Below are 24,979 nucleotides of genomic sequence, written 5' to 3'. Positions count from 1 at the left end.
CAGTGGCAGGCAGAAGCTCCGTGCTGCTGCTGTTTCCCTGTGCTTGTAGAGGGGGCGGGGCGTCCCTTCCTATCTTTACTCCTCCAGTGTTCCGCAGCGTGGGGAGCCGAGCATGCAGTACAGTAGTGTGTGTGTGTGTGTGTGTGTGTATATATATAGTGATGTGTGTGTATATAGTGATGTGTGCTGTATGCTGGGTGATGATGGGGAAAGGCGGGGTTGCAGACCTGCCTAAGACATGCAGATGAGCATACAGCTATATTTGCATATTTGCTTTCCTGTGGAGGGTTTTTGTCACTTTTTTTACTCACCATAACTTAACTCAGTATTATGGTATAGCCTATCCCATAGCCTCTCTTGCATTCCCAGTAAAATCAACCCCACACTGATGAGACCCATCAAGGTCGAAACAGCTGTCTGTGGGTGGTTTTCTGGGTATGCACCTTAACCCTGGCTGTGCTCAAAGCTGTGACCATGCAGCAAGCTTAAGCCTATAGGGAACCATGTTAAAAATGGTTATTGAGGCAAAAAGTGACACTGTGTGCTCATTTGCATGTCATTTCCAAGAATCCCTTGCTGCAGTGGAAGTGCTGTATGCTGGCTGATGATGGGGAAAGGCGGGGTTGCAGACCTGCCTAAGACATGCAGATGAGCATACAGCTATATTTGCATATATATATATATATATATATATATATATATATATATATATATATATATATATATATATATATATACATATATATATTTATATATATATATTTATATATATATATGTATATATATATATGTATATATATATATATATATATATATATATATATGTATAGTGGTGTGTGTGTGTATAGTGATGTGTGTGTGTGTATAGTTGTGTGTGTGTGTGTGTGTATATAGTGATGTGTGTGTGTGTGTATATATATATGTATAGTGGTGTGTGTGTGTGTGTGTGTGTATTGTGATGTGTGTGTGTGTGTGTGTATAGTTGTGTGTGTGTGTGTGTGTGTGTGTGTATATAGTTATGTGTGTGTGTGTATATATATATGTATAGTGGTGTGTGTGTGTGTGTGTATCCCAAACTCTATAGTTTAACTGGAAAAGTTGGGGGTCGTCTTATACGCCGGAATATACGGTACGTTACCTATTTAAGTAACGTCCTGTTATGTACCCTTATTTAACAGAGCTTTGTGGATCTGCCCCCTAGAGCTAAACCACAGTCAGCTGCAGTGATGTACTGCTTCCTGAGATACAATCACGTTGTTCTCAGGCAAAACTGCTGCAGGGTTTTATGCGGATCTACTTCTATAGTATAGGTTACTCCTCATTTGTAATATTTGTCAATAAAAAGATGTTTGGATGTTGCTTCCATATCCTTCAGTGGATAAGATCATTCTCTCGGCAATTACATATAAATCCCCTCCTGCAGGATGAGAGGGAGACATCAGGGTTTGTAATAAAAGTATATCACTATATAATAACAGCAATGTGTAATCCATTCATTGTAACATACATCATACGTATTTATTTGGGAGAGGGAGTGGCTCAGTGAGTAAAAGACACTGACTGGCACTGAGTGTGAAGCAGCGGAGCCTGGTTCAATTCCCGGTGTCGGCTCCTTGTGACCTTGAGCAAGGCACTTTATCTCCCTGTGCCTCAGGCACCAAAACATAGATTGTAAGCTCCACAGGGCAGGGACCTGTGCCTGCAAAATGTCTCTGTAAAGCGCTATGTATAACTAGCAGCGCTATACAAGAACATGCTATTATTATTATTATTATTATTATTAATGAGAGTTGCTGTGTATAATATATATATACATGCATATAGAGGTATCAGTATCGTATTAGCCGAGCTTCAATAATCAAAAATGAATAGACGATACTGTTCTGTGGCTAACGAAAATGACAGTATATATATGTATATATATGTAGCCAGGGTCCCTCTGGTCCCCCTGTCTGCAGGTTTCTTTCCCCTTGCGTGTGTGCTGCTGCGGGGGTGAGCGCGTTCCCGGGGGCTCCCGGTGGCAGCTGCGGCAGGACGCCGCCATGTTTAATGTGTTCGCGCATGTGCGGAGGCTTGCGCGTAAGCAGATCAATCGCGGCGGCCATGTTGAGGTTGGCGCGGGAGTTTGGGCCTGTGCCATGCAATGCACAGAGGTTGGCAAGCATACAGGTGGCCATTACATGTGTGCAAGAGCTCTTGGAAGTTGCGCATGCTCAGTTAAGAGTAGCGGCGGCCATTACTGCTTCAGACATGCGCAGTAAAGATCGCGCACGCGGTCCCCATAGGAAAGAGCTGTACCAAGAACTACAATTCCCAGCAGCCTCTGGGGACTGCACTTTCACCCTGGTCACAGGCAGCATTGAAGCCAATAGAGCTGGCAGCTTCTCCTGCAGCAAAGAAGATACAATGTTGTGTGCAGACAGGGTTTTGTCAGTTGGATCCAGGAAGCGATTGGGGAAGGTAGTGTACACAGCTGCAGTGCTCTGCTGTACTAGGCCCCAGGCCAAGGTAGGCCCCACTCCCCACTAGGTTAGTGGGTAAGTTCATAGGGAAGGCCCCTTAGGTAGGGACCCTGCCCTTATCCGAGTCTGAGTCAAGAAGAAACAGTGTGGCTTGCAGTGCAGCCACATCAGTTAGTTTGGCAGTTTCAGGGAAGGCCCCTTTCAGTGCAAGGGGGGGTTTGCTTTCTATAGTACCCAGTTCTATGTGATATCACCGGTGCCAGTTGCACTCAGTGATCGCGGCCTGCGTCTGGGCTCAGACAGGCTCTACTACAAGAGACATTCTGTGGGTGCGACGCGCCACGAGGGAGACACCTCAGGCGGAGGCGGATTCCTGTTCCTGCGTCAGACCCTTTTGGAGGAGCTTTACACCCGGGCACGGACGTGTGCCCGAGCAGGTATCTATAAGTGCACCAACTTTACCAACAGTCACTCACTTGGGGTATTGTGGGACATTTGGGACTATTGATATAACGTGTGGGGTACAAAGCCCTGCGTGGTGACCGGGTAGTTGTGCCTATTAGTGTTATAGAGGGACACTGTCAATGTCATATTGTTGAAGTATGTTATGTTGTGTTATTTGCCATATAGTAAACCCTTTTAGCCATAACCTTTGGTGTGGGCTGGTTACTTTATGGATGTTCCTATGTGAGAGCCACTCTACACTCCTAGAATCTCACATAGGTGGAGGCGCTGACAAGAAACGTTCCAGAGATTCACCCCATATATGCAAATACAACTGTATGCTCATCTGCATGTCTTAGGCAGGTCTGCAACCCCGCCTTTCCCCATTATCACCCAGCATACAGCACTTCCACTGCAGCAAGGGATTCTGGGAAATGACATGCAAATGAGCACACAGTGTCACTTTTTGCCTCAAAAACCATTTTTAACATGGTTCCCTATAGGCTTAAGTTTGCTGCATGGTCACAGCTTTGAGCACAGCCAGGGGGAAAGACTGGGTTGCAGACCTGCCTAAGACATGCAGATGAGCATACAGTTGTATTTGCATATTTGCTTTCCTGTAGAGGGTTTCTGTCACTTTTTTTACTCACCATAACTTAACTCAGTATATATATTTCTCAAAAGTCATATCCGAAGCCTTAGTTCTATTTTCAATTACTCTTCTGTTTTCATAAATGATTTAAGAATATTGAAATACATTTTTGACCAAATATTTTGTTTGCAGGCAATATCATTAAATATGTATTACATACAGTACAGTGCTTAGTTAGCGAAACTTTTTCACAACTTACAGTACTGCCATTTCTTTTTCATTCTAGCCAACAGCACTAGAAGTAGTTTTCTTCTTGTGCTTGAGTGTCATACTGTAGATAGTTTTATTTCATGCCGAAATGACATACTACAGTACTTATGCATCCAATATTATTTTTTATTTTTATTATTATTTTAAGTTGTTTTCATGTTTTATGCAACGTTATGTAGGAGGCTTGACTTGATTAAGATATTGTGTCCATTAATTTCACATTTGTTATGTTGACACAAAGGAAGCATGAAACTATTGCAGTGAATGAATGCAAAGTCAAAAATGTCTTTCTGATACCAATTCTGCTGCTTTGTGCTTAGAAAATAAATTGCATGACTAATTGTGTCAGAAGAAATATGAAACATGTGTTAAAATGTTTTGCAATCATGTAAATTAATTTCCGTGGGAGGAAAAATACCAAGAGTATTTTAACTAATATTAAACTAGAATAACTGCCAGACTGTAACTAACAGAACAATATTAAGCACATTTTGTTCAATCATATTGCAGATTATTATTTCACCTAGTGGCAATGTTCTTCATTGGCAGTTTGAGATATTTGCACTACTCATTTATGCATAGAAAGGAATTATGTGAATTAAACTAATTAAATCTTAAATATTCACTATTAATTATGTGAGATTATTTATTGTCTTCAAGTTAATTAGATTAGTTTTCTTAACAATTCCATCCCCCGAAACTCAGACCTGTTAATTACAGTATGACCGATTTATGAGTGAAAATATTTTTTCATTAATTAAACACATGCTACATACCATTAAAATGAGCCAGTGTAGTCAATCCAGTGATAAACAATCCAGCCTATTTTAACTAGACATTTGGAAATATTTCATTTGCAAAATAAAACATACAGTATTTGTGATCAAAAGTAAAAATGTGATGTATAGAATGTAAACGTGATATGTTAAGAGTCAGTAATATCTAAAATATCTGTAGCCTTTAAAAGGACTACTAAATATACCGGTAGTCACTAACAAGTGCTGTAAAAATAAAACATATGTAAACCAGTAAAATATCAAGTGATGCAAAGATGTAATAACCATTTTCCTAATTCAAATCAAACATACCCCTGAGGAAGAAGGAACGCCTTCGAAACGTGTAAGGTTGCCAGGGAGACGAGCACCAGGAGCACAGTGGATCACCGGAGGAGACCGGAAGTGACGAAAGACGCCAGCTGGAACGATGACAGTCGACTGAGCTGCTTAAAGTGACTGTAGCTGGTTCTTTTCTTTTATTGCTCATCAATCTATATGAGTGTATACCTTATGCTTGATATAAAGTTGGACTTTTTATGAAAAAGGCATCGGAACGCATCTGAATCAGATGCATACAATTTTAATTAATTAAGTCTTCTGTGATTGGACTAAAGATAAATGTAAGCATCAGTAGCCCATTCAGTATCTATCCCCTGATGAAATCAGCGTTAGACTGATGAAACGCTTAGGGTCACATATTCATATTGTTAGCAGTTGCTTGTATCTTGCAAACGCCGAAGAGAGGAGCTGCGGTTAGCTGATAGTACCTAGGAACCCTCGTTTACAGAAGTGAGTTGCTGGAGGACACTCCATAGAGCGATGCCACGAGAGAGGAACAGAGTGGATGATATTCAAGATCGATGCGAACGAAGCAGCACCTCTAAGGAAGCATGTTGGGGCTTGAGTTTTACTCATACAACGCGCATATTACTTGGATGTTTGTGAGTTTTAATTTGAAAATGTCCAAAGTTATTACATTTTTACACTGGTATCACACTAGGATCAGGCGCTTTTTCTTCTCATATTTATATATATATATATATATACAGGTAAACATATATATATATATACAGGTAAACCCCGTTATAACGCGGTCCTTGGGGTCCACAACCCCAAGACCGCGTTACAACCGGGGTCGCGTTAAAATTTCACCGAGCCTCCTCATTACAGATTTAATTCTCCTCCATTTTGCCGCCTTACCAGTGCTCTCCTCTTCCTGCTGTCCACGTGCTCTCATCTCTCTGCCCGTCGGCATGCCATTGTTTTTTTCAAACATTCAATTCAATGCTTTATTGACTACCAGACAGAGACACGATTAAACATTAATACATTTTGTACAAAACACATGCAGGGATTGAACTCGGGACCTTCTGATACCAATGCCTTGCCTCTTACCTCTACACCATAGGCTTGGTGTGACAATACATAATTATTAATTAGTTCATTAACTGTTAATAATAATTAATAATCATACTTATTAATAATACATAATCATAAAGAATGATTAATAATGAATTATTATTAATACATCATTATTGATTAATGAATAATTATTACTTAATAAAGAATAATAAAGAATTATATATTTATAAATTATACAATATAATTAAAATAATAATTTATTAAAAAAGCTAATTATACCATTTCATACAGGAATTGAACCCAGGACCCTTTCATATGTTGGTTAAGCATTCTACCACTAGACCACAGAAGCTGTGTGATGTCATAGACAGCTAGAAATAGATTTAAGATTAACATTGACATGTACCCTGTGGCAATGTGTTGTAGAGGATAAATATATTTATAGGTTATGTATTGTCACACCAAGCCTATGGTGTAGAGGTAAGAGGCAAGGCACTGGTATCAGAAAGTCCAGAGTGCAATCCCTGCATGTGTTTTGTACAAAATGTATTAATGTTTATTTGTGTCTGTGTCTGGTAGTCAATAAAGCATTGAATTGAATGTTTGAAAAAAAAAAAAAAAACCCAATGGCACGCGATGGGCAGAGAGATGACGTGGACAGCAGGAAGAGAGAGATGAAGAGAGATGAGCACGTGGACAGGACAGCTGGAAGAGGAGAGCGTAAGGCAGCAAAATGGAGGATTTGAGATGCAGGTAAGGCGGCAAAATGGAGGCTTTCAATTCGGGAGCCATGCTCAGACCGCGTTATAACCGATTCGCGTTATAACGGGTCGCACTATAACGGGGTTTACCTGTATATATATATATACAGTGTTCGACAAACCTATACATTTGCTCGCCCCGGGCGAGTGGATTTAACCCCCGGGCGAGTAAATATTGGCCCAAGCAGCACACGTTTGGTACTAGGTGGCGAGTAGATTTTTTTGTGTGGCGAGTAGATTTTTTGGTGATTTGTCAACCACTATATATATATATATATATATATATATATTTATATATATATATATATATATTAGCACACACAATCCCAGCAAGCTCAAACGCCCACACCCACCTAATCTTGACTATATGTAATGTCACATACTGTAGAGTGCCACTGGGCTGTGGCAATTGAATATAACAACGGGGTGCCCAGTGCTAAATCCAAATGACAAAACATACATGGTAATAATTACAAGAAATAATGCTTCAGTACTAATAATAATGCTAATACTAATACTAATAAAATATGTTTTTTAGTTAGATATTTTGGCCAAAGCATCATAAGCTTGCACACCAAATCGTCAAGGTAAACCATAATAAGTGCAAGTTCTACACTACACTGCATACTGTTCTCTATACCTCTGTGTGAGGGAAGAACCATAATAGATTCCTTACCTGCTTGTGGTTGTGGCACCTCCCCCAGAGCTCACGTCACCTCCCCCTTTTTAATGGTGGATCTTCTCATCTTTCTGCAGATAAGGAATCTATTATGGTTCTTCCCCCTCATACAGAGGTATAGGGAACAGTGTGTAGTGTAGTGTAGGACTTGCACTTATTATGGTTTACCTTGACGATTTCGTGTGCAAGCTTATGATGCTTTGGCCAAAATATCTAACTAAAAAAACATATTTTATTATTATTAGTATTAGCATTATTATTAGTACTGTAGCATTATTTCTTGTAATTATTACCATGTATGATTTGTCATTTGGATGTAGCACTGGGCACCCCCTGTTGTTTGTTTATATATATATATATATATATATATATATATATATATATATATATATATATATATATATATATATATATATATATATATATATGTATGTATGTATGTATGTATGTGTTCTTCAGTATTAGGTGATACCTTTTTTTATTTGGGCTAACAATTTGTTATACAGTAGGAGAAGCTTTCAAGAGTTCTCTCTTCCTCAGGTCAGCAATACTGATTAACAAAGGAATCTATGGCTAAAACAAACCTGTTTTAGCCATAGATTCCATTGTTAATCAGTATTGCTGACCTGAGGAAGAGAACTCTCGAAAGCTTGTCCTTTGACATAAATTTAGTCCAAATAAAAAAGGTATCACCTAATACTGAAGAACTAATTTGTTCTGCACTATCGCAACTGGACTAACACGGCTATTTCCGTTTTATATATATATGTGATTTGGTGCAACTCTTCTCTTTTCATATACGGGTATTAGCGGATGGTACAAATCTCTTTCCAATATTTTACTTGAATTGGGTTTAACATTTTATAGTGTCTGATTAAAGTGATGTTTTATATTGTATGTATAATGTTAAGAGTAGGTGGATTTTTCATCCATGGATGAAGTGGTTTTATTTTTTCTATGCACTTTAATAAATAGATATATTTTTCATGGAGTTTCTATTATTTATTGTCATTTCATTGTATACTTCATTTATTTTGGCAGAGGTGTGAAAATGCTATTTAATTTCTAGGACACGCACGCCTTTATTTATATAGTGCCTACAGCTGTACTTGATGCTTTACAAGAGGGACAATACAGTACAGGGAATTATAGTACAATAAGTGCAACAAATAAGATCTGACAATAGGAAAGGAAATCCCTGCCCCGGAGAGTTTACAATCAAAGTGTATTATGAGAAACTAACAGAGACATCAGGTGAGGGAATAAGTGCAGTAGATGGTAATCATTGGTTGGAGTGACTGTGGGTGTGCAATAGTAGCCATGAGTCTAAGCTAAGGAAATGGTTAATTTAAGAGGTGAGTTTAAGGTTAGAGGTGAAAAGGGGGATATATATCTACCAAAATGTCTACTCCAAACAGTTTACAATTTTAGAGAGTGTACATTCAAATCACGCATTTATTCAAAGTTTCATACACATATTAAAATATATTTCTCAGCAAACTAATCGAGAAAAATATTAAATCCTGAAAATGTGCTTTAATGCAATTATGAGATGAATTATGTGATGATATTCAGTAGGCTCGTATTCAGTAAACTGGGATGACTTCAATGCTACAGAAAAAGGGCCAAAGTATTTTTATCCGGAACACAAAACAGAGATAAACTCTTTCTAAATTACTAGATTTTTAAAATCTGTCTAAAATTAGTCCTGATGTGTAAAATAAAAACATTGCACAATAATATCCAACGTTATATAACACATTTTGGCAAACGTCACTTTTAACATAATAAATATCTTCAAGTTATTCTGTTTAGATTCAAAGTTAATTTATCAAAGTAACTAATCAGGAAGAATACAGTCTTTTTCTATGACAATTTTTTGTACTAATAAATGTAATGATATATTTTTTATGGAGTTGTACATTTCCGAAAAAGAAAACATTGATACAAAAATAATTGCAATGTTCTAGTTATTAGTGATTTGTTTTTCCCCATAGCCCGTCAACACTAAAAGTTGAGGTTCTTTTAAGGGTCTAATTAAACAATTTAACTAGACAAAATAAGGAATCCAGTTGTCTAATTGGAGAGAAATGTATATGGATACCAATGAATTTTCCAAATGTTATACAATCTGTCCTATTCGATGCAGAAAAACTATTATTTTTAATTTGGCTGCTGACACACTATGATCCGAGATAAGTAGATGGAAAAATAGGGTGAAATCAGTGAGCTGTTGACATTCATTAAAAATTGCATAAAGTATAGAATAGAAAGGAAGATGAGAAGAATTATTGGATGTGGATCTGCTGTCTCTTCACATCCATTTTTTAACACCTTTACAAATTAGATCACCGATTTGATTTTATTCCTTAGGTTAGTTCATGTATTATACTCCTTATTTAACATACTGTACTTGAAAGTGTCAGTAGCTGAAAATAGTCCATGTTAGAAAAGTCACCATGATTAACACAAGCTTTCTCTTCTTTAGTGAGTAGTTGGTTTACAATGTCAATGGTAAGCACAGGTAACGTATTTTATGACTGCAGGTTAAACTATATGTATGTATATCTTTATTTATATAGCGTCAGTCATAGCAGTAATACACGTGACATAATATAAATAAGAAATAATACAGATAACACATAATGGGAAGTAGTGCTTCAGAGTAGAAAGAACATACACAGACAGTAGGAAGGTGTTCTGGTAAGTGCGTCTGCAAGGGATAATGGTCGATGTATGAAGTGTATAGTATCAGCCACAGAGCTACTCATATGCTTTAAGTAGGTGGGTTTTAAAGGTGGATAGTGAGGATGCTAGTCGAATATTGAGGGGGAAGGACATTCCAGAGGTTTGGGGCAGTCAGTGAGAAAGTTTTAAGGCGGAGAGGGCTTTAGACACAAAAGGGGTAGAGAGAAGACAACCTTAAGGAGAACGCAAGACGGGATGGTGTATAGCGAGAAATTAGGGCTGAGATGTTAAGAGCGACAGAACAGTGTAAAGCCTTAAAAGCGAGGAGAATTCAGTGTGTGATACAGGATAGGAAGCCAGGAGAGGGATTTCCACAGGGGAGACGCTGAGACAGATTTAGGAAAGAGTAGTGATTCTAGCATACAGCGTTTAGGATAGATTGTAGGGGAGACATGTGAGAGGCAGGAAGGCCGGACAGCAGGAGGTTACAGAAATTGAGACAGGAGAGAATGAGGGCATGTGTCAGTTTTAGCACTAGAGCAGTAGAGGAAAGGGCGTATCTTTGTAATATTGTTCAGGAAAAAACAACAGGTTTTAGCTACTTTTTGAATGAGAGGAGTCGAGTGTGAACCGTAGGCAGCGTGCTTGTGATACTGGGTGTATGATAGTGCTTTCAACAGTAATGTAGGAGGCAGTAGGGCCAGGTTTGGGAGGAAATATGAGCTACGTTTTTGACATGTTAAATTTGAGACGGCAGAGGGCCATCCAGGATGATATAGCGGAGAGACATTCAGAAACGTTGGTCTGTATAGCAGGTATAAGGTCAGGGGTTGAAAAGTACATTTGTGTGTGATCAGCATAGAAGTGATATTTGAATCGAAGATGTGATAAGGTCAACCAGAGAGTGTGTAAAGAGAAAAGAGAAGAGGTCCCCGGACAGAGCCCCGGGGTACCCCCACAGAGATCGATAGAGGAAATGTTAGCAACAGACAAACTGAAAGTACGATGGGAGAGGGAATAAATCCAGGAGTGTAGTGACCTTTGTCTTTGGCAGCATGAAGGTCATTAGTTATTTTAGTGAGAGCTGTTTCAGTTGAGTGAGCAGTGTGGAAGCCAGATTGTAGAGGATCAAGGAGAGAATAGGTGGTGAGAAAATGGAGCAAGTGAGAGAATACAAGCCGTTCAAAGAGTTTAGAGGCAAAAGGCAGAAAGGACGATGGTTAGACAGACAGGTAGGGTCAAGCTTGCTGTTTTTGAGTAATGGTATAACTGTTGCACGTTTAAAGGAGGGAAAGGTACCAGAGTAGAGGGAGGAGTTAAAAATGTGGGTGAGCGTAGGGATTATAGTAGTAGCAAGAGATTTTAGGAGATGGGAGGGAATGGGGTCAAGTGGGCAAGTGGCAGAGGGAGAAGAGATAAGGAATGATACATACTCCACTGTGACAGCGGAAAAAGAATCAAGGAAGGCAGTAGGAGAGTTAGGAAAAGGTGTAGGATGGGAGAATAGATGGGATGTCCTGACGTATGGATTCCACCTTTTTCTTGAAAAAGTCAGCAAAGTCCAGAGGTGAAATGGAGGAAGAAAAACAGGCAGCAGAGGATGGTCTGAGTAGGGAGTCAAAGATAGAGAAGAGTCAGTGTGGGTTAGATTTGTGCATGTTGATTAGTGAAGAAAAGTAGGGTTGTTTAGTCTGGGAGAAGGCAGAGTTGAAACAGGATAAAATACACTTGTAGTCAAAATATTCTGCAAGAGTGTGATGTTTCCTCCAGAGGCGTTCAGTGGAATGAGTGCAGGAACACAGCATGCGTGTGTTGCAATTTAGCCTGGGTCTGGGGTGTGAAGGGCAGGAACTGCAGAGAGAAAGAGGGGCCTGTAGATCAAGAGAGGATAGGGTAGAGTTGTAGTTCCTGACCAGGTTGTCAGGGTCTGGAGCAGAGCTGAGAGAGGAGAGGGAGGAGCACAAAGTGGAATCAAAAGTTTGTACAGATGCAGTCACGAGTATTAGAACACTTGTACCTGGGAAATTCTGTGGCAGTCTCACAGTAAATGCCTCAACATTTCTGTGAGATTCTTAATGGCCCATAGGATTAACATAGCAGGGGGTCCCTGCAGTCCATTCAAACTGAATGGGACTACAGGGACCCCTGCTGTGATAATCCGATGGGCCATTAAGAATCTCACAGAAATGTTGAGGCAATGTTGCAGCAATGTTGAGGCATTTACTATGAGACTGCCCCAGAATTTCCAAGGCAAGAGTTCTAATACTCGTGGCTGCATCTGTAGGTCAATAGAGCGCAGGTCTCTGCAGAAATGAGGGGTAGATAGTAGTGAAGGGCAGAAATTAGAGAAAACGAGATGAGATGATGGTCAAAGAGAGGAAAGGCGAAAATGGAGAAATCAAGAGAAAAGTTTTTTGTGAAAACCATGTCTAGGTAGTGGCCATCGTTGTGGGTGATCGCTGCAATACACTGTTGAAGGCCAAAAGAAGAGGGGAAGCCCAAGGGAGAGGTTTCATCAATATGGCAGTTGAAGCCTCCAAGAAGAACAGGGGAGTCTGTGGAGAGAAATAAGGGAAGCCTGGATTCAAAGTGAGAGAAAGACAGAAGGGGGGTGAGCAGGGGTAGGTGGGCGATAGATGACCACCATGCGGACAAGGCGATAAGAACAAAGCTGGACAGAGCCTGAGGGAAAAAAGAGGGAGGAATAGGAAGGGTTCGGTAACAGAAGATAGAGGAGAGGAGCCCCAGGCCTACACCCCTGCCATCAGGGCGTGGAGTGTAGGAGAAAGGCCACCATGAGAGGGCAGCTTCCAGTGCAGTCTGACTGCGTGAGCCAAGTCTCCATTATAGCAAAGAGTAGCAGAGTGAGAGAAAAATAAGTCATGCACAGAGAACAACTTGTTGGAAAGAGAGCGAGCATTTCAAAGGGCACAGGAGAAAAGGAGAGAGATTGATGAGGGATGGGTATGAGGTTAGAGGGGTTGACACCAGGAGCAGAAGTTGCATGTGGGAGGCAAAGACGAGAACATGTAGAAATAAGGCAGGGACCAGGATTAGGAAAGATCTGCCCAGAAGCATTGAAAAATAATGTGTGAGGATTTGTAGGGGTGTGTTTTAGTGGAGGGGGTATAGCTGTGTAGTGTCAGAGGGTGCAGATAGGAAAGGAGTTCATGTGAACTGAGGAGTGGAGAAGGAAGGAGAATTGGAGATATATGAATAGAGTTCGAGACATAATGAGGCTAGTAGAAAGAAATGTGTATTTTGAAAAGAAGTGAGGTCAAGCAAATATAAATACTAGACGAAGCATGGCAGTGAAAGTTTAGTGCTGACAGAAGAGTGAGGTCTGGGAAAGAAAATGTCCTCCTTTCCAGCACAGTTTAAATTCAGGATTCAGGGCCAGTAGGTTTTCTGCTGGCCATATGTTCCACTCCTGTTGAACTCCCTGTTAAACTCCACACTGCATGCCACTTAAAAAAGAGCCACTTTAAAGTTGGACTTCTTAACATGTAAGCTGCTGCCCCTGACCCTGTATAATATTATGTATGATAGACGTCAAAAGAGAAGGGGTCCATGTTATGGGAATTAAGGGTGTCTGCATCATCATGTTATAGCTTTCTTACTGCATTTAGCGTGGAGAAATTATGTTAAAAGGCACATACAGAAAAATCCTACATGACATGTATGAATAGGATAATTAATTACATACATAAATTAAAGGCTTTTATACACATGTTTACTAAGAAAGTTTAAAAACACTTGCCGTGTTATCGCTTACCACTCGCCATGGTTTCTTGCTAGTATGGCTACATCTAGACTGTAGTCTCACATTCTGAAAGTATGAATACCATGACCCACAATTACCACTTTATTTTCTCTGATATATTTAGAGTTGCAATCCCATTTAGCCAGTGCATATTTTCCCTTTTTCATCCTAATCATATATTGTTTTGAAAAGATACTAAAATAAAAACATATTTCGCGAGTCCTAATTCAGCACATAATTTTATTTCACTTGTGTTCTACTCTAGTTATGAACCCCATGGCCAGCCCCAACTAAAAGTAATTATTATTAGATTTGTAGATCAGTTTGAAAACACCCCTAATTAGGAAACAACTGTTTAAAATTGTAGAGAACATATAATAATGTTGAGCAGCAGCGGCGGAACTAGGCACCGGTGGGCCCCCGTGCAAGTTTTAAAAGCAAGCTCCCCTCTGTCCCCAGGGCCCCCTACTTGTGGAGCAGGTGTGGTGTCGGGAGCCCACCAGGGCGGTGATTGCGGAAGTTGGACCAAACTTCTGGTGCAGGCTAACTTCTGTGCTTGACCACCTAGGTGGGCTTCTTGTACCTCTTTGTAAGGACCCGCACCACAGGTAGTGCCCGGAGAGAGGGGATGTTCTGGCTGCTAAAATAACAACTGCGGCTCCGTGGGTCCGGCCGGCCCCTATCCCGGGGCCTAGCTGCTGCGTCGGAACCCTCCGTGTGCCACTCCACCCACAGGGCCCCAGCTCCCCTCCGCAGTGCGGCCCTTCATGAGCAGAGCTTTAGGCCGTGGGAAAGCTGTCGTCGATACTGATGCTAAGAGATTTAACTTTATTGCAACATGTTGATGAATGGCATTGCAGCTTTTTACCACTGGATTTTCAGTAAGAAAATATCAACATGAATCACGGCATCAAAAAGAATAGTTTTTGACATAATAAAGTTCTGGAAGCATATACTTTTTCTTAAAGACAAGTTTGTTTTTAAGATATTAACATTTCTCTCCTTCTCTTTCTGTTGCTCATTTCCCATTTGCACAGTTAAATGTTAATGACGACACGTCTGTCATCTGATTTTAAGATCTATCAGCATGTGAGTGCAACTGTTTGTGATCTTAATTGTTTTATTAAATGTGTTACGGTACTACACCATTTGCATTATCTTTGCATTTTATGTGTGTCGTGACTTCCAATTGGTTGAGCTTTGGAGAAGGCAGAAGTGCAGAAGAATCTGAGACCAACTGCCTTCCAGTCGCATACACTCGAGCACAAGTCAAAGATACCTTTCAAGGTCCATGCTATCTGCTTTTTTGTAAGTAGTAAGCTTCTGTGTGTGTGTGTGATCTCCATAGCTAGAGAGTACTGCGCAATGTTTTTTTCTATCTTGTTTGGTTTCAGATATTGATCTACTTCCAAGAGATTCCAGGAATACGTACTTTATTCAGAGGTTTTGGACTGTAATATCCAGGTTTATACTGTACATCTGGCAGTGCGCCAAGGATTGTTCTCTTATTTTTCACTATTTCCGACTAGCCTCCATGGATAGGCTTGTTGTTTGTCCTTAGACAGCCATCCCCTCACTTCATTCACATGTTTTTGGGGGTTTCACATTCATTGTTAGGATTTTGCACCTCAAGGGTTGTTAATCTTTAGATATCACAGCACTAGCTAGTTGTATCACTGTTTTGTAAATAGGTTGAGCGCTTAGTATATGTTTTAGTTTAATTTTCTTTTAAGAAATTTACAGAGTATACTAGTAACCATATTTCTTTAAAAATCTGATCCGCGGTGGAAAGTATGTTGAAAGGTGTCTAAAATAGTGCAGGTGTGCAAACAGTTAATATCGGGGAAAAACTGAGCAAAATTATGATTTTGCATTTACAGGCAACAAACACACAATTAATGTATTCATATAACTACAGTTAGCTATCAGTTTTCAATAAGGAATTCACTCAAATGAAACTTTAGCAAAATGTTATTCTTTGCTTGAGGGGAATTTATATAATTCCCACATTGTGTTTTAAAAGGCAATTTGTTATGCAATAACGCCAACTCTATTTTGCTTGTTGTTTTGGGAAATGTGTTGAACCATACAGTATATTAGTGATTCCAAAAAAATGAAAACAAACAGAAATGCACACAAATTGCTTTGAATTCCGATGTTGAGAAATAATGATATGACAATATATGAAACTGAGAGATTGTAGTTCAATCATTTCCCTGCAGGAATAGTTCTGCTTGGAGGACTCCATGGAGGAGGAGGATCGTCTTCTAAAATAACCTGAAGCTTTTTTTGTTTCTTTTCAATCCTATCTCTTCTTTCTTTCTTCTCCTGTAAATAGTTAATAAATAAAAAAACATTTGGTAAGAACCTTGTACAAAAATCAACTGGACAAGGAAAATAAGCAATATTTTTCTACCACTGTTAAAAGGTAACCCTTTGAGTGCCCCAAAACGTAGCTACTACGTCGTGTTCTGGCATCCATGGTTACCCATGACGTAGTAGTTACGTAATTAAAAAAAATGCTGGTTCTCTTAGGGGAGATTGCATCCTGCACTGACGCGATCTGCAATGATGGCGGACGGAAGGGGGGTGACTCCTCCTCTTCTGTTCCATCATCAGTGATGGAGTGATCATGTGACCCCTTCAGGGAGTGATCACGTGACCATTACAAAGAGTGTTCACGTGGTGGCGAGCACCAGACGGGCTATGGCACTCTGGCCCCGCGGGCCCTTCAGCACTCAAGGTGTTAAACCATAAATAAAAAGATATTTATCCTTAAAGAGTGCGCTAAAGATATATGCTGTATTAATGTATAAAGAAAAGCTTCCACTACATCACTGTAAGTACTTACAAACACTCAACTTATTGGAATTGATTTATCTCAACTATCACTTAACAAACCACTTACAGTATAAAGTTACAGATCGGTTTATCTGCATCTGCAGATTGAAAATTCAGGTAAATAACATACATTTCTTCTAAAAATGTGTAAATCCACAGAACAAACCAAGAATATTTGCAAGAAGCAACAGAAGTGCGGTCAACAACCATTGATCACACTGGGTAACCACTACATTAATTAAGACTCACATTAATCCATTTGAATTAGAGGTTTATTTTTCAAAAGTACACAGATTCAATTCATTTTCAAAAATGGACTTTGTGTTCGCCAAAATGTGCTGCTCCACTTCACAGTGATACATTTCCATTTTTCTTGTTACTTAAAAAATAATAATCATATACCCTGTATGCGTGGTTAAAAGGGGGATAGAATTTGCATACGCCAGGACTAGGACAAATGCTTTCAATAGTGATAAATATCTCCACAGTGTGAGAAATATATCAAGAGAGATAAGCTATCAAAATAATCAGTCATTAATCTCAATTGGCTTATCAAAGCTGAAAGACCTACAGTATACACACATCCATTGTCGCTATGTACATGTAGGCACTGGGGAACACACAGGAATGTGAAGGTTTTGTGAGAGACTCTTAATTGTGATTTTTCCATTGTTCTTTTAAGGGATTGTCTTTCTGTTGTGGTTCCAATTGTTTGTGACTGAGGGTCCTCTGAGGTAAATTCAGCAACAGGGTATATTTTACTGTTATTTTCCCATTATTTGATCCTTCCGTAATTCAAAAAAGTTAGTAAATGGTATAATGTAATGTTATACACGATATACTGTACATATGTAATTCACAAATATAGTTTTCCATGGCCCTTATAATTTACAGTGTTTGTATGTCACAAACATCAAGTTGAACAGGCTAAAATCGTTTTCCCATGTTACCTTTTTTTCCCACAATAACCCCTCTGTTGCCATACAGGCTAGCAATGCACTGTAAGGAAGGTTTAGTGCTGACAAAGGCCCAGATTTACTAAGCAGTCTTCTGGAGCTGGAAGACACATTACAGCCCATTGAGTTGAATGGGCCATAAGAAGTCCTCCAGCATTGAGGTGCCTTATAACAAAAGACTGCTCAGCAAATATGTGCCGCAGTGTTGTACTATTCCTGCTGCCACAATAGCCTACATACAGTAATTATAATACAGATCTAGATCTCAGAAGACAAGGATAAAAGAAAAAGGTCATTTGTGCATTTCTCATTAATGTTACTTACACAAATCCTTACCATCCATTTTTCATACATCTCCAATGCTTTCTTTTCTTTCTCCTCTTTCTCAGCCTTCGATTTCTCGTGTTTCAGTCTCTCATGTAATTTTTCTTTTTTCTTTTCTTTCAAAGCACCTTCCTTTTGTTCATTCCTAGCATTTGTCAAAGTAGTAAACAGAGTACAATGAAAAAACTAAACCCTCCCTTACGTACAGGTCCGCATTTCATGTATTTTACATTTACAGCAGCTGGGTACAGCTTTTCTTATCTAACAAAGACAATAACGTCTCTATTTTAGCTTGATAATTAGTAAACATATATTACATTGTGTCTCTAGCAATATTTAATGCGCGGACACTACAGAATGGCCACCAATATAAAGTTGGAACATTATGAATTCAATAACATTGTGGCTTTCTATTGATTTGCCTGTGGGAAGCAGACCGGATGGCCATGCATTAACTTGCATTATGACTAAAAAATAGCACACCAAACTGTAAATAGCTTGAGAACTGGTGGGTGTCCAGAGTTACCAATAGATTATTTAGAACCCCCCCCCCTCTTAATTCCAAATGCTCATTAAATAAATATAATAACAAAAATAAAGATATATACTGTATACGTACAAAAACAAACAATACAGTCCCTAGAATATTAAATAAGAAACTATTTATCAACATTTAAATCAGAGTGATAATTTCCCTTACAGTAATATGGTGTCAACAAAAAAACATGGTTCCAAAATTCAAATTTCAACTGGTATGGCTAGAAGAAATACAAGAAAAACGGGTATTTAAGAGACCCAAAGTCTTATTCTACCATTCTGAATTATGATGATTTAAGGCAATATTTAATATGATTAGATTTGTGCTGCGACACAGTATCTTTGTTTATACTGATACTACAATGGCAGCCATATGTACTAAAATAATGTTTCACTACATAACCAAAGAGGTACCAATGACTTTTTCTGCATTATTGTTTCCCAAACACGGTTTTACCATTTCTGAATAGCAGATCTGTTGTCTTTCTTCTTTTCTAGAACGCTTTTCTGCTCCTTTTGTTGCTTCTCCTTTACACTCTGCTTTTCTTTTTGGATTTTCTCTTTCAAATGTTCCTCTTTATCATCTTTCCATTTTTCAAAAGCCTAAAAGATAGTTTTATTACAAATATTATAGCAATCCAAAATAGGACCAGCTCTAATGATATAGATAGATGAGAAATTTGCAGAGTGGAAAAATGCAGGGTGCACATAGGACTAGGAAGTGCCATTAAACTTCCAACATGATAGAACCACAATAGCAAAAAATTGTCCACATCGTTATTATAGCAAAAAGTGAAAAACGTACATTTTATTTAGCAGTCAGATCGCAGGACACATACTGTACAGATGCAGCGCTATTTATGTTCATTTTTGGCGCAAGGAAACTGCAGCTGAACGAAGCCTGACAGTGGCCCAATTGCGGCTTCCCCACGCCCAAAAGCCCAGTACACTAATTTCACGTGACATGAGGCATTTAAACTTGCAGGAGATACTGGCATCTGATACGGAGATCTGTACCTTGGGAAGCAGGGGTTCCCCAGAGCTGAAAGTAATGTTTTTCAGCTCCGGAGAGCCCCAGCGTCAATCCTACTGTATGTACTACAAATAAATTTAATTTTTAATTTTAAAGAGCTGTTATTGAATTGGTTTTATTATAAGAGAGCAACCTGCAACAAAGTTGCTAGTGTATAACTGTTTGAGAAAGAATCATAGCGATTGGAAATGTTGCTGTTTGCTATTATGTCTCCATAGGTCTCACTGTTAAATAACATTTTAGTTTTTCACTTTTTGCTATAATGGAGCTATGGAATTTGTTTATTTTTTTTAATTACTAATATTATAGTAAACTTGCAATTCATTACCTGTACATATAGCAATAAACTAAAGGAAACAATTTAACTACAAGTAAACAATGCAAGTCAAAATGATTAAAATATTCAGGAATAAACCAAAGTTGTGGCAGATTTGGGTGTGACCTGTGATTATTACTATAATAGTTATACAAACCATCAAAATAAAAATGTTGACATCTCCTGCTTGCATTAATAATAAGTGTAGCATATTTTCATAGAGAGGAATAAACCAGGTCTTTGCTGAAAACTAGATGGCAAATAATACATTGGTAAAAGCAGACACGTTGATGATGCATATTGAAAAGAAAACGACATAAAATGTTAACAATAATATGTCAAAATGATGATGGTGGTACCATTTTCATGTTTATTCAGCAAAATTGAGGCACCATTTTTTGATCCTGTAAAAAGTGCAGTCAATATTGTTTTTCAAATATTAAAATACTGTCTTTAAAATACAGTGATTATATTCAGAGCCAGAAAAACTATAATGCATATATTGCAATCAAATGTTTATATTTCACATTAGAAAGAAAAAAACAACTATCCCACAGTGGACTAGTCAGTTTTTTAAAGGATGTGCACATATTTCAGAAAACTGCTACAGATGAGCTGTCAGAAATGTCCTTCCCTAAGGTTTTTGAAAGAAGTGAAATGATGAGACAGATGGTACTGACCACCAATTATTTATGGAGAATACATATATCCTCCCTTCAAAAAGCCATCACTGTGTGCAATATACTGTATTTACTCACAGATCCCACATAGCATAAAAGATACATTTTAAAACTAAACTGATTACAGGATTTGTTTTATTTATTTTTTTACAATATACCTGATGTCAAACTATTTTTATTGATTATTTTGCAAGTCAGATTGGTGCAATACAGGAACGCAACATGCTAATAAAACCACATGTGGTTACAGAAGTTCACAATGTGAAGAGAGGAAATAAATCTGTTTTCATTTGTCACCTACAGTATTCTATTTATATAACAGGATGTACTTATTTTTCTTTTAAGGGTAGGAAGACACTTTTTTAAAGTGGTCTACAGTTCCACTTACATGGAACAAAAACTGGAAGCTCTATAGAAGTACTCGGTGCAATTTGGTTCTGGTTGTGCAATTCAGTGCAATATGTAAATTGTGTATACAAAATGAAGAAAACTCTCAAAATTACATATTGATAGGCTATTTATCAGGCTGCGAAGATTGCTGCCTGGAAAGTCACAGCTACAAATCTCAACATGCTTAGGAAGGCAAAAATAGGTCTTTTTATGGAGAGAAAGGGAGGTTAAGATGGAGGTATAAGTCAATATGACCTCTACTAAATTAGTCTCTTCCCTCCACGCTGCAGATACATCTTCTCTTTGTACTGTAGCATTATGAATGTATTTCCTTTGGTAGTTTGGTACATAACACAATATGATCTTGTCATTTTTCTAAGCATTCTGTATTAGTAATTTAGTATTTTGCGGTTTAGATATATTGCATTAGGATATAACATGTATTAGAAAAGAATATCAAAATGTATTAATCAACCATAGCACAAGGGCCGTGTATGGGGAGAAAAAGTCAACAGAAATAAACCATACAAACAGAACAGAGCAACAGGAGTAGAGAAGGCAGCAGCCTAGAAACCCAGATGACAAGTGAGGACTGGCGCTACAGGTCACTCCCGACCCTTCTCTTGGTAGGACCACAGTTGTGATCTGATGGCCAACCAGTGGTTCCTTTGCACCGCATACTGATATTGATTTGAATTACTGCTCTTGGATTTCTGTTTCCTTTCACTTTTTAGATACGTTACATGTTTGACAAATTAAGCTATTAATGCTTTTCATAGCATGGTTGGATTGATACTTTTTATGGACAATAATATAAATCAAATGTAACGGATTTTCTGACCTGGCTGACCCACCCAATCTCACATTGGCCCCTGTGGCCCCTCTCCCCTTAGGGAGATTCACCAGCTTGTCTCTCTGCTTTGAGCTGCACAGCCTCCAGCAATTGCATCAGCCACTGCAACACTGTTGCAGACCTCCACGTGCCTCTCACTGAACAGAGTCAGAACACTAACAGGAATGAACTCCTAACTTTAGGCAGTGCTGTATCTTATATCACCTCCAGAAAACAGACACGCTCTGTGTCACTAAGGGTGGACACAAAGCATGTTGTCACTTCCTTTGGGACATATGACACCTCACCAGGATTTGAGGGCAAACCTCCATGATTGTTGCTGGCAAACCTGCATATTTACCAGGTTTACTGCCAGCATGAGAAAGAGATATGTACACCAATTTTACAAATGGCTACATTCTCCCCCTGGTGAAACCCAACGTCCCGGCTGGGATCTAAATTTGCGGAACCTTCCTTCAGGTAGCACTGCAAAACACACAATACATTATTACAGTACATATCTTCATCATAACATAATAACAGCTACATCCTAACTTTAGATGATGTATAACAACCAGGATTACTCCCTGATGGAGTATCCATTACTGGTACTACCATACCCTCTTAAGGTGGCCTGCGCACAGCATGGTCCACTGGGTTTAGAGCAGCAATGCTATAACACTCTGGGTGACATACTGGACACTCACAATCAGCCCATAACTCTGGCCGGGATGCTAGTGGACTGAGAGGATCATGCCCATACACTTCCTTCAGGTATCTCCTGGAGATGTAAGCTATCTTTTTTGCTGTCTCATTATACCAATTCTCATCTGATGTTTCACGATCCCAATTTTCTATGGAACTATCAGAATCCCAATTCCCAATTTTCCTCCCCATCACTGGTCTCTTCACCAGAACTAGACTCCCTCTCCTCATCAGTGGAATCCATCTCAAACTCAATTTCTCCCTCCCTTGGATGGTGGAAAAAAAGTAACGCATTTAGGCGATTCCTGGCAACTCTTGCCGACACTGGAGGCACATAGGGTTGTACCCGAGCAACAGGCACAATATGAGCAAAATTACCCAAATCCCCTGATGAAACTCCTGATGTCCCTGTGGACCTTGAATTGGACCCAAGGCTCTTAGGCTTACACCTTACACTAACAGTACTATTGTTATCATTAGTGCTGGATGACATTCTTGGCATAGACATTTCCCTCCCCAATCCCTCATCAGAGGTAAAATAGTAACCCCAGTCCAGATTTTCCCCAGTCCGTTCTTCAAAAGTGGCTCGGGACTCCCCAGACAACCCTTGGCTAGACTGGGACCCATAGGAAAAAGTGACAGGGGCAGGGGCTTTAACTATGGCCAGGGGTTGGGCATAGGGAAACACTGCACGGGGCTACTACCCGCAACTTGTCGCTACCTTGCCCGGTGCCATCGGACTGGCCTTCCGGTTCACCCATGTCCTTGTTCCCAGGCTTCCGCAGGGCCTGCCGGCTCTTCCCGGATCCGCGAGGACGCGGCCATCTTCCATCCAGTTCCGCTGTGCCCACCAGAAATTATGTCATGGATCGCGCGGGACTCGCCGCCATCTTGCGTTGGGTTCCCCACCGGAACCTCTTCCTCAAGAACGACGTCCGCCGCCGGAAGTGATGGTTCTGCTCTCCGCTCCGTCCAGGCCTGGGCCAGGCCTCTCTCCGCCGTTGCCAACACCGGCGCCTGGGGAGGGCAAGGATGTCGCTTACCGCTCCGTCGGCTCGGGATGGTTCCTCCTCCGCCGTCCGCTCTACCAGTCACCATGGCCGTGGGACTCCGCCTGTCTGGTTGTTTCTGCACCGGCGACACGAGACTCCGCTCCGACACAGGTAAGTGCCGATTGTTTTTCAGCACCGCTGTAGTGGTCCGCCGGTAGGCGCATCACCACCGTCGTTGGGGTCACTTGTTCCTCGTTCGAGGAGCCGAACTCCGACTCGAGGAGTGGCACTCCCGCAGGGGACCGACGGAGAGGTTCCAGGTTCTCACCGCAGTGGTAGGCCCTTTTCCTCCATGCTCAGTGGAGATCATCAGAAGCGATCCCCATTCTCCGGGATCGACAGGTTCCGCTTTGACCGAGGGCAAAGCTTCAGCTTTCAGCTTAGCTGTGTCCGCTCCCGCCTCCACGATCTGCCCTGGTACGAAGGGCTGCACGGCCCACAGATAGTTGATGCCACATTGAGGACACCTTGCCGTGGTGCTAGCTTCTCCGCCGGGTAACCTGCACTGCATTCACAGGCACCGCAATGTCTCTTTGTCCCCAGCCGTGACTACCAGGAAGCCTCCTGGCAATGAATAGGGATATACCCCAATGTCCATCTCGCTCTTTGTTGTGCTGGTTACGGGAGACACTTTGCACAGTGGTCTCTCCTGTTCACCAGCTCCTCGCAACTGAGGGACAGGAAGTTCACATCCAGCTCCTCCCTCAGAACACTCGGGTCTCGCCTGGCAGAGATAGAGACCCCTCCCCCTGGTGAATATTTGGGGATGGTTCCACAGATTCACGTTATGGCCCATAATTGGCTCTGAGCCTGTCACAGTCCATGAGGGCACGGCCACAGCTTTCGCGCCATACCTCCCAGCATGGTGGTGATTTCCTTTTGGCGCCAATCCCGGCCAACTTTCTGCAATTTTAGCATTTGCAGCATTTTCTGCACTCGGCCCACGCGGTCTCCCTTGGAAGCGGGAACCGCCATTTTGGATCGCTCTGCAATCCATATTAGCAGCAGTTGTAACTTGAGTAGTAATCACCGCCTGGCAATCAGATACTCCCTCAGCATTCTCACACGTAATCGCAATGTCCTCACAGCTATCCTCCAGGGTTGCACCCCGGGAATTTAGGCAGGACAAGAAAGGCGCGGCTACAGCTTTCGCGCCACTCCACAGCAGGCTCACAAAAGTCGCTTCTGTAGCTTGCTCTTCACCCGCACACATGCCATGTGCGCTCTCTCCCTCGGCCTCCGTCCGCCATCTTGGACCTTCCGCACCGCGCGGATCCTCCATTCTTGCGGTCGCCATTTGGTTGCTGTACTTGTTCTGATTGTACATGGAGCTCCTCTCTGCGGGGCAGCTGCGATACCGATACAATAAAGATTGCCTGATGCACCACCTTGTGTACCTAATGTAGGTCTGACTCGTGTTTTCACTACCTCAGGCTAGGCTCACTCTTTCTGTGTCTGCTGTATCTCCTTCCTCCCAGTCTGTGCTCCCTTCGGATAGTGGCCTGGAATGGGCTAG

General features: G+C 40.5%; 1 protein-coding gene across 5 annotated transcripts in view; it reads right to left on the bottom strand.

The window, feature by feature from the left end:
- Nucleotides 1–15,507: 15,507 nt before the first annotated feature.
- Nucleotides 15,508–24,979, bottom strand: part of MAP9 (microtubule associated protein 9) — a 67,962-nt gene continuing 58,490 nt past the window's right edge. For 4 of the 5 annotated variants that reach the window (XM_075612768.1, XM_075612795.1, XM_075612786.1 and 1 more), the window contains exons 12-14: nucleotides 18,913–19,058; nucleotides 17,919–18,063; nucleotides 15,508–16,125 (exon numbers count right to left, since the gene is read on the bottom strand). In XM_075612768.1, the coding sequence (XP_075468883.1) occupies nucleotides 16,006–16,125; nucleotides 17,919–18,063; nucleotides 18,913–19,058 (411 nt within the window). In that variant the 3' untranslated portion in view covers nucleotides 15,508–16,005. The remainder of the gene's footprint in view (nucleotides 16,126–17,918; nucleotides 18,064–18,912; nucleotides 19,059–24,979) is intronic. The other variant, XM_075612805.1, reaches the window with a different exon arrangement.

This window comes from Ascaphus truei, chromosome 1 (genome assembly GCF_040206685.1).
Source record: "Ascaphus truei isolate aAscTru1 chromosome 1, aAscTru1.hap1, whole genome shotgun sequence".
Taxonomy (NCBI): domain Eukaryota; kingdom Metazoa; phylum Chordata; class Amphibia; order Anura; family Ascaphidae; genus Ascaphus; species Ascaphus truei.
This window is presented reverse-complemented; position numbering and strand designations above follow the sequence as displayed.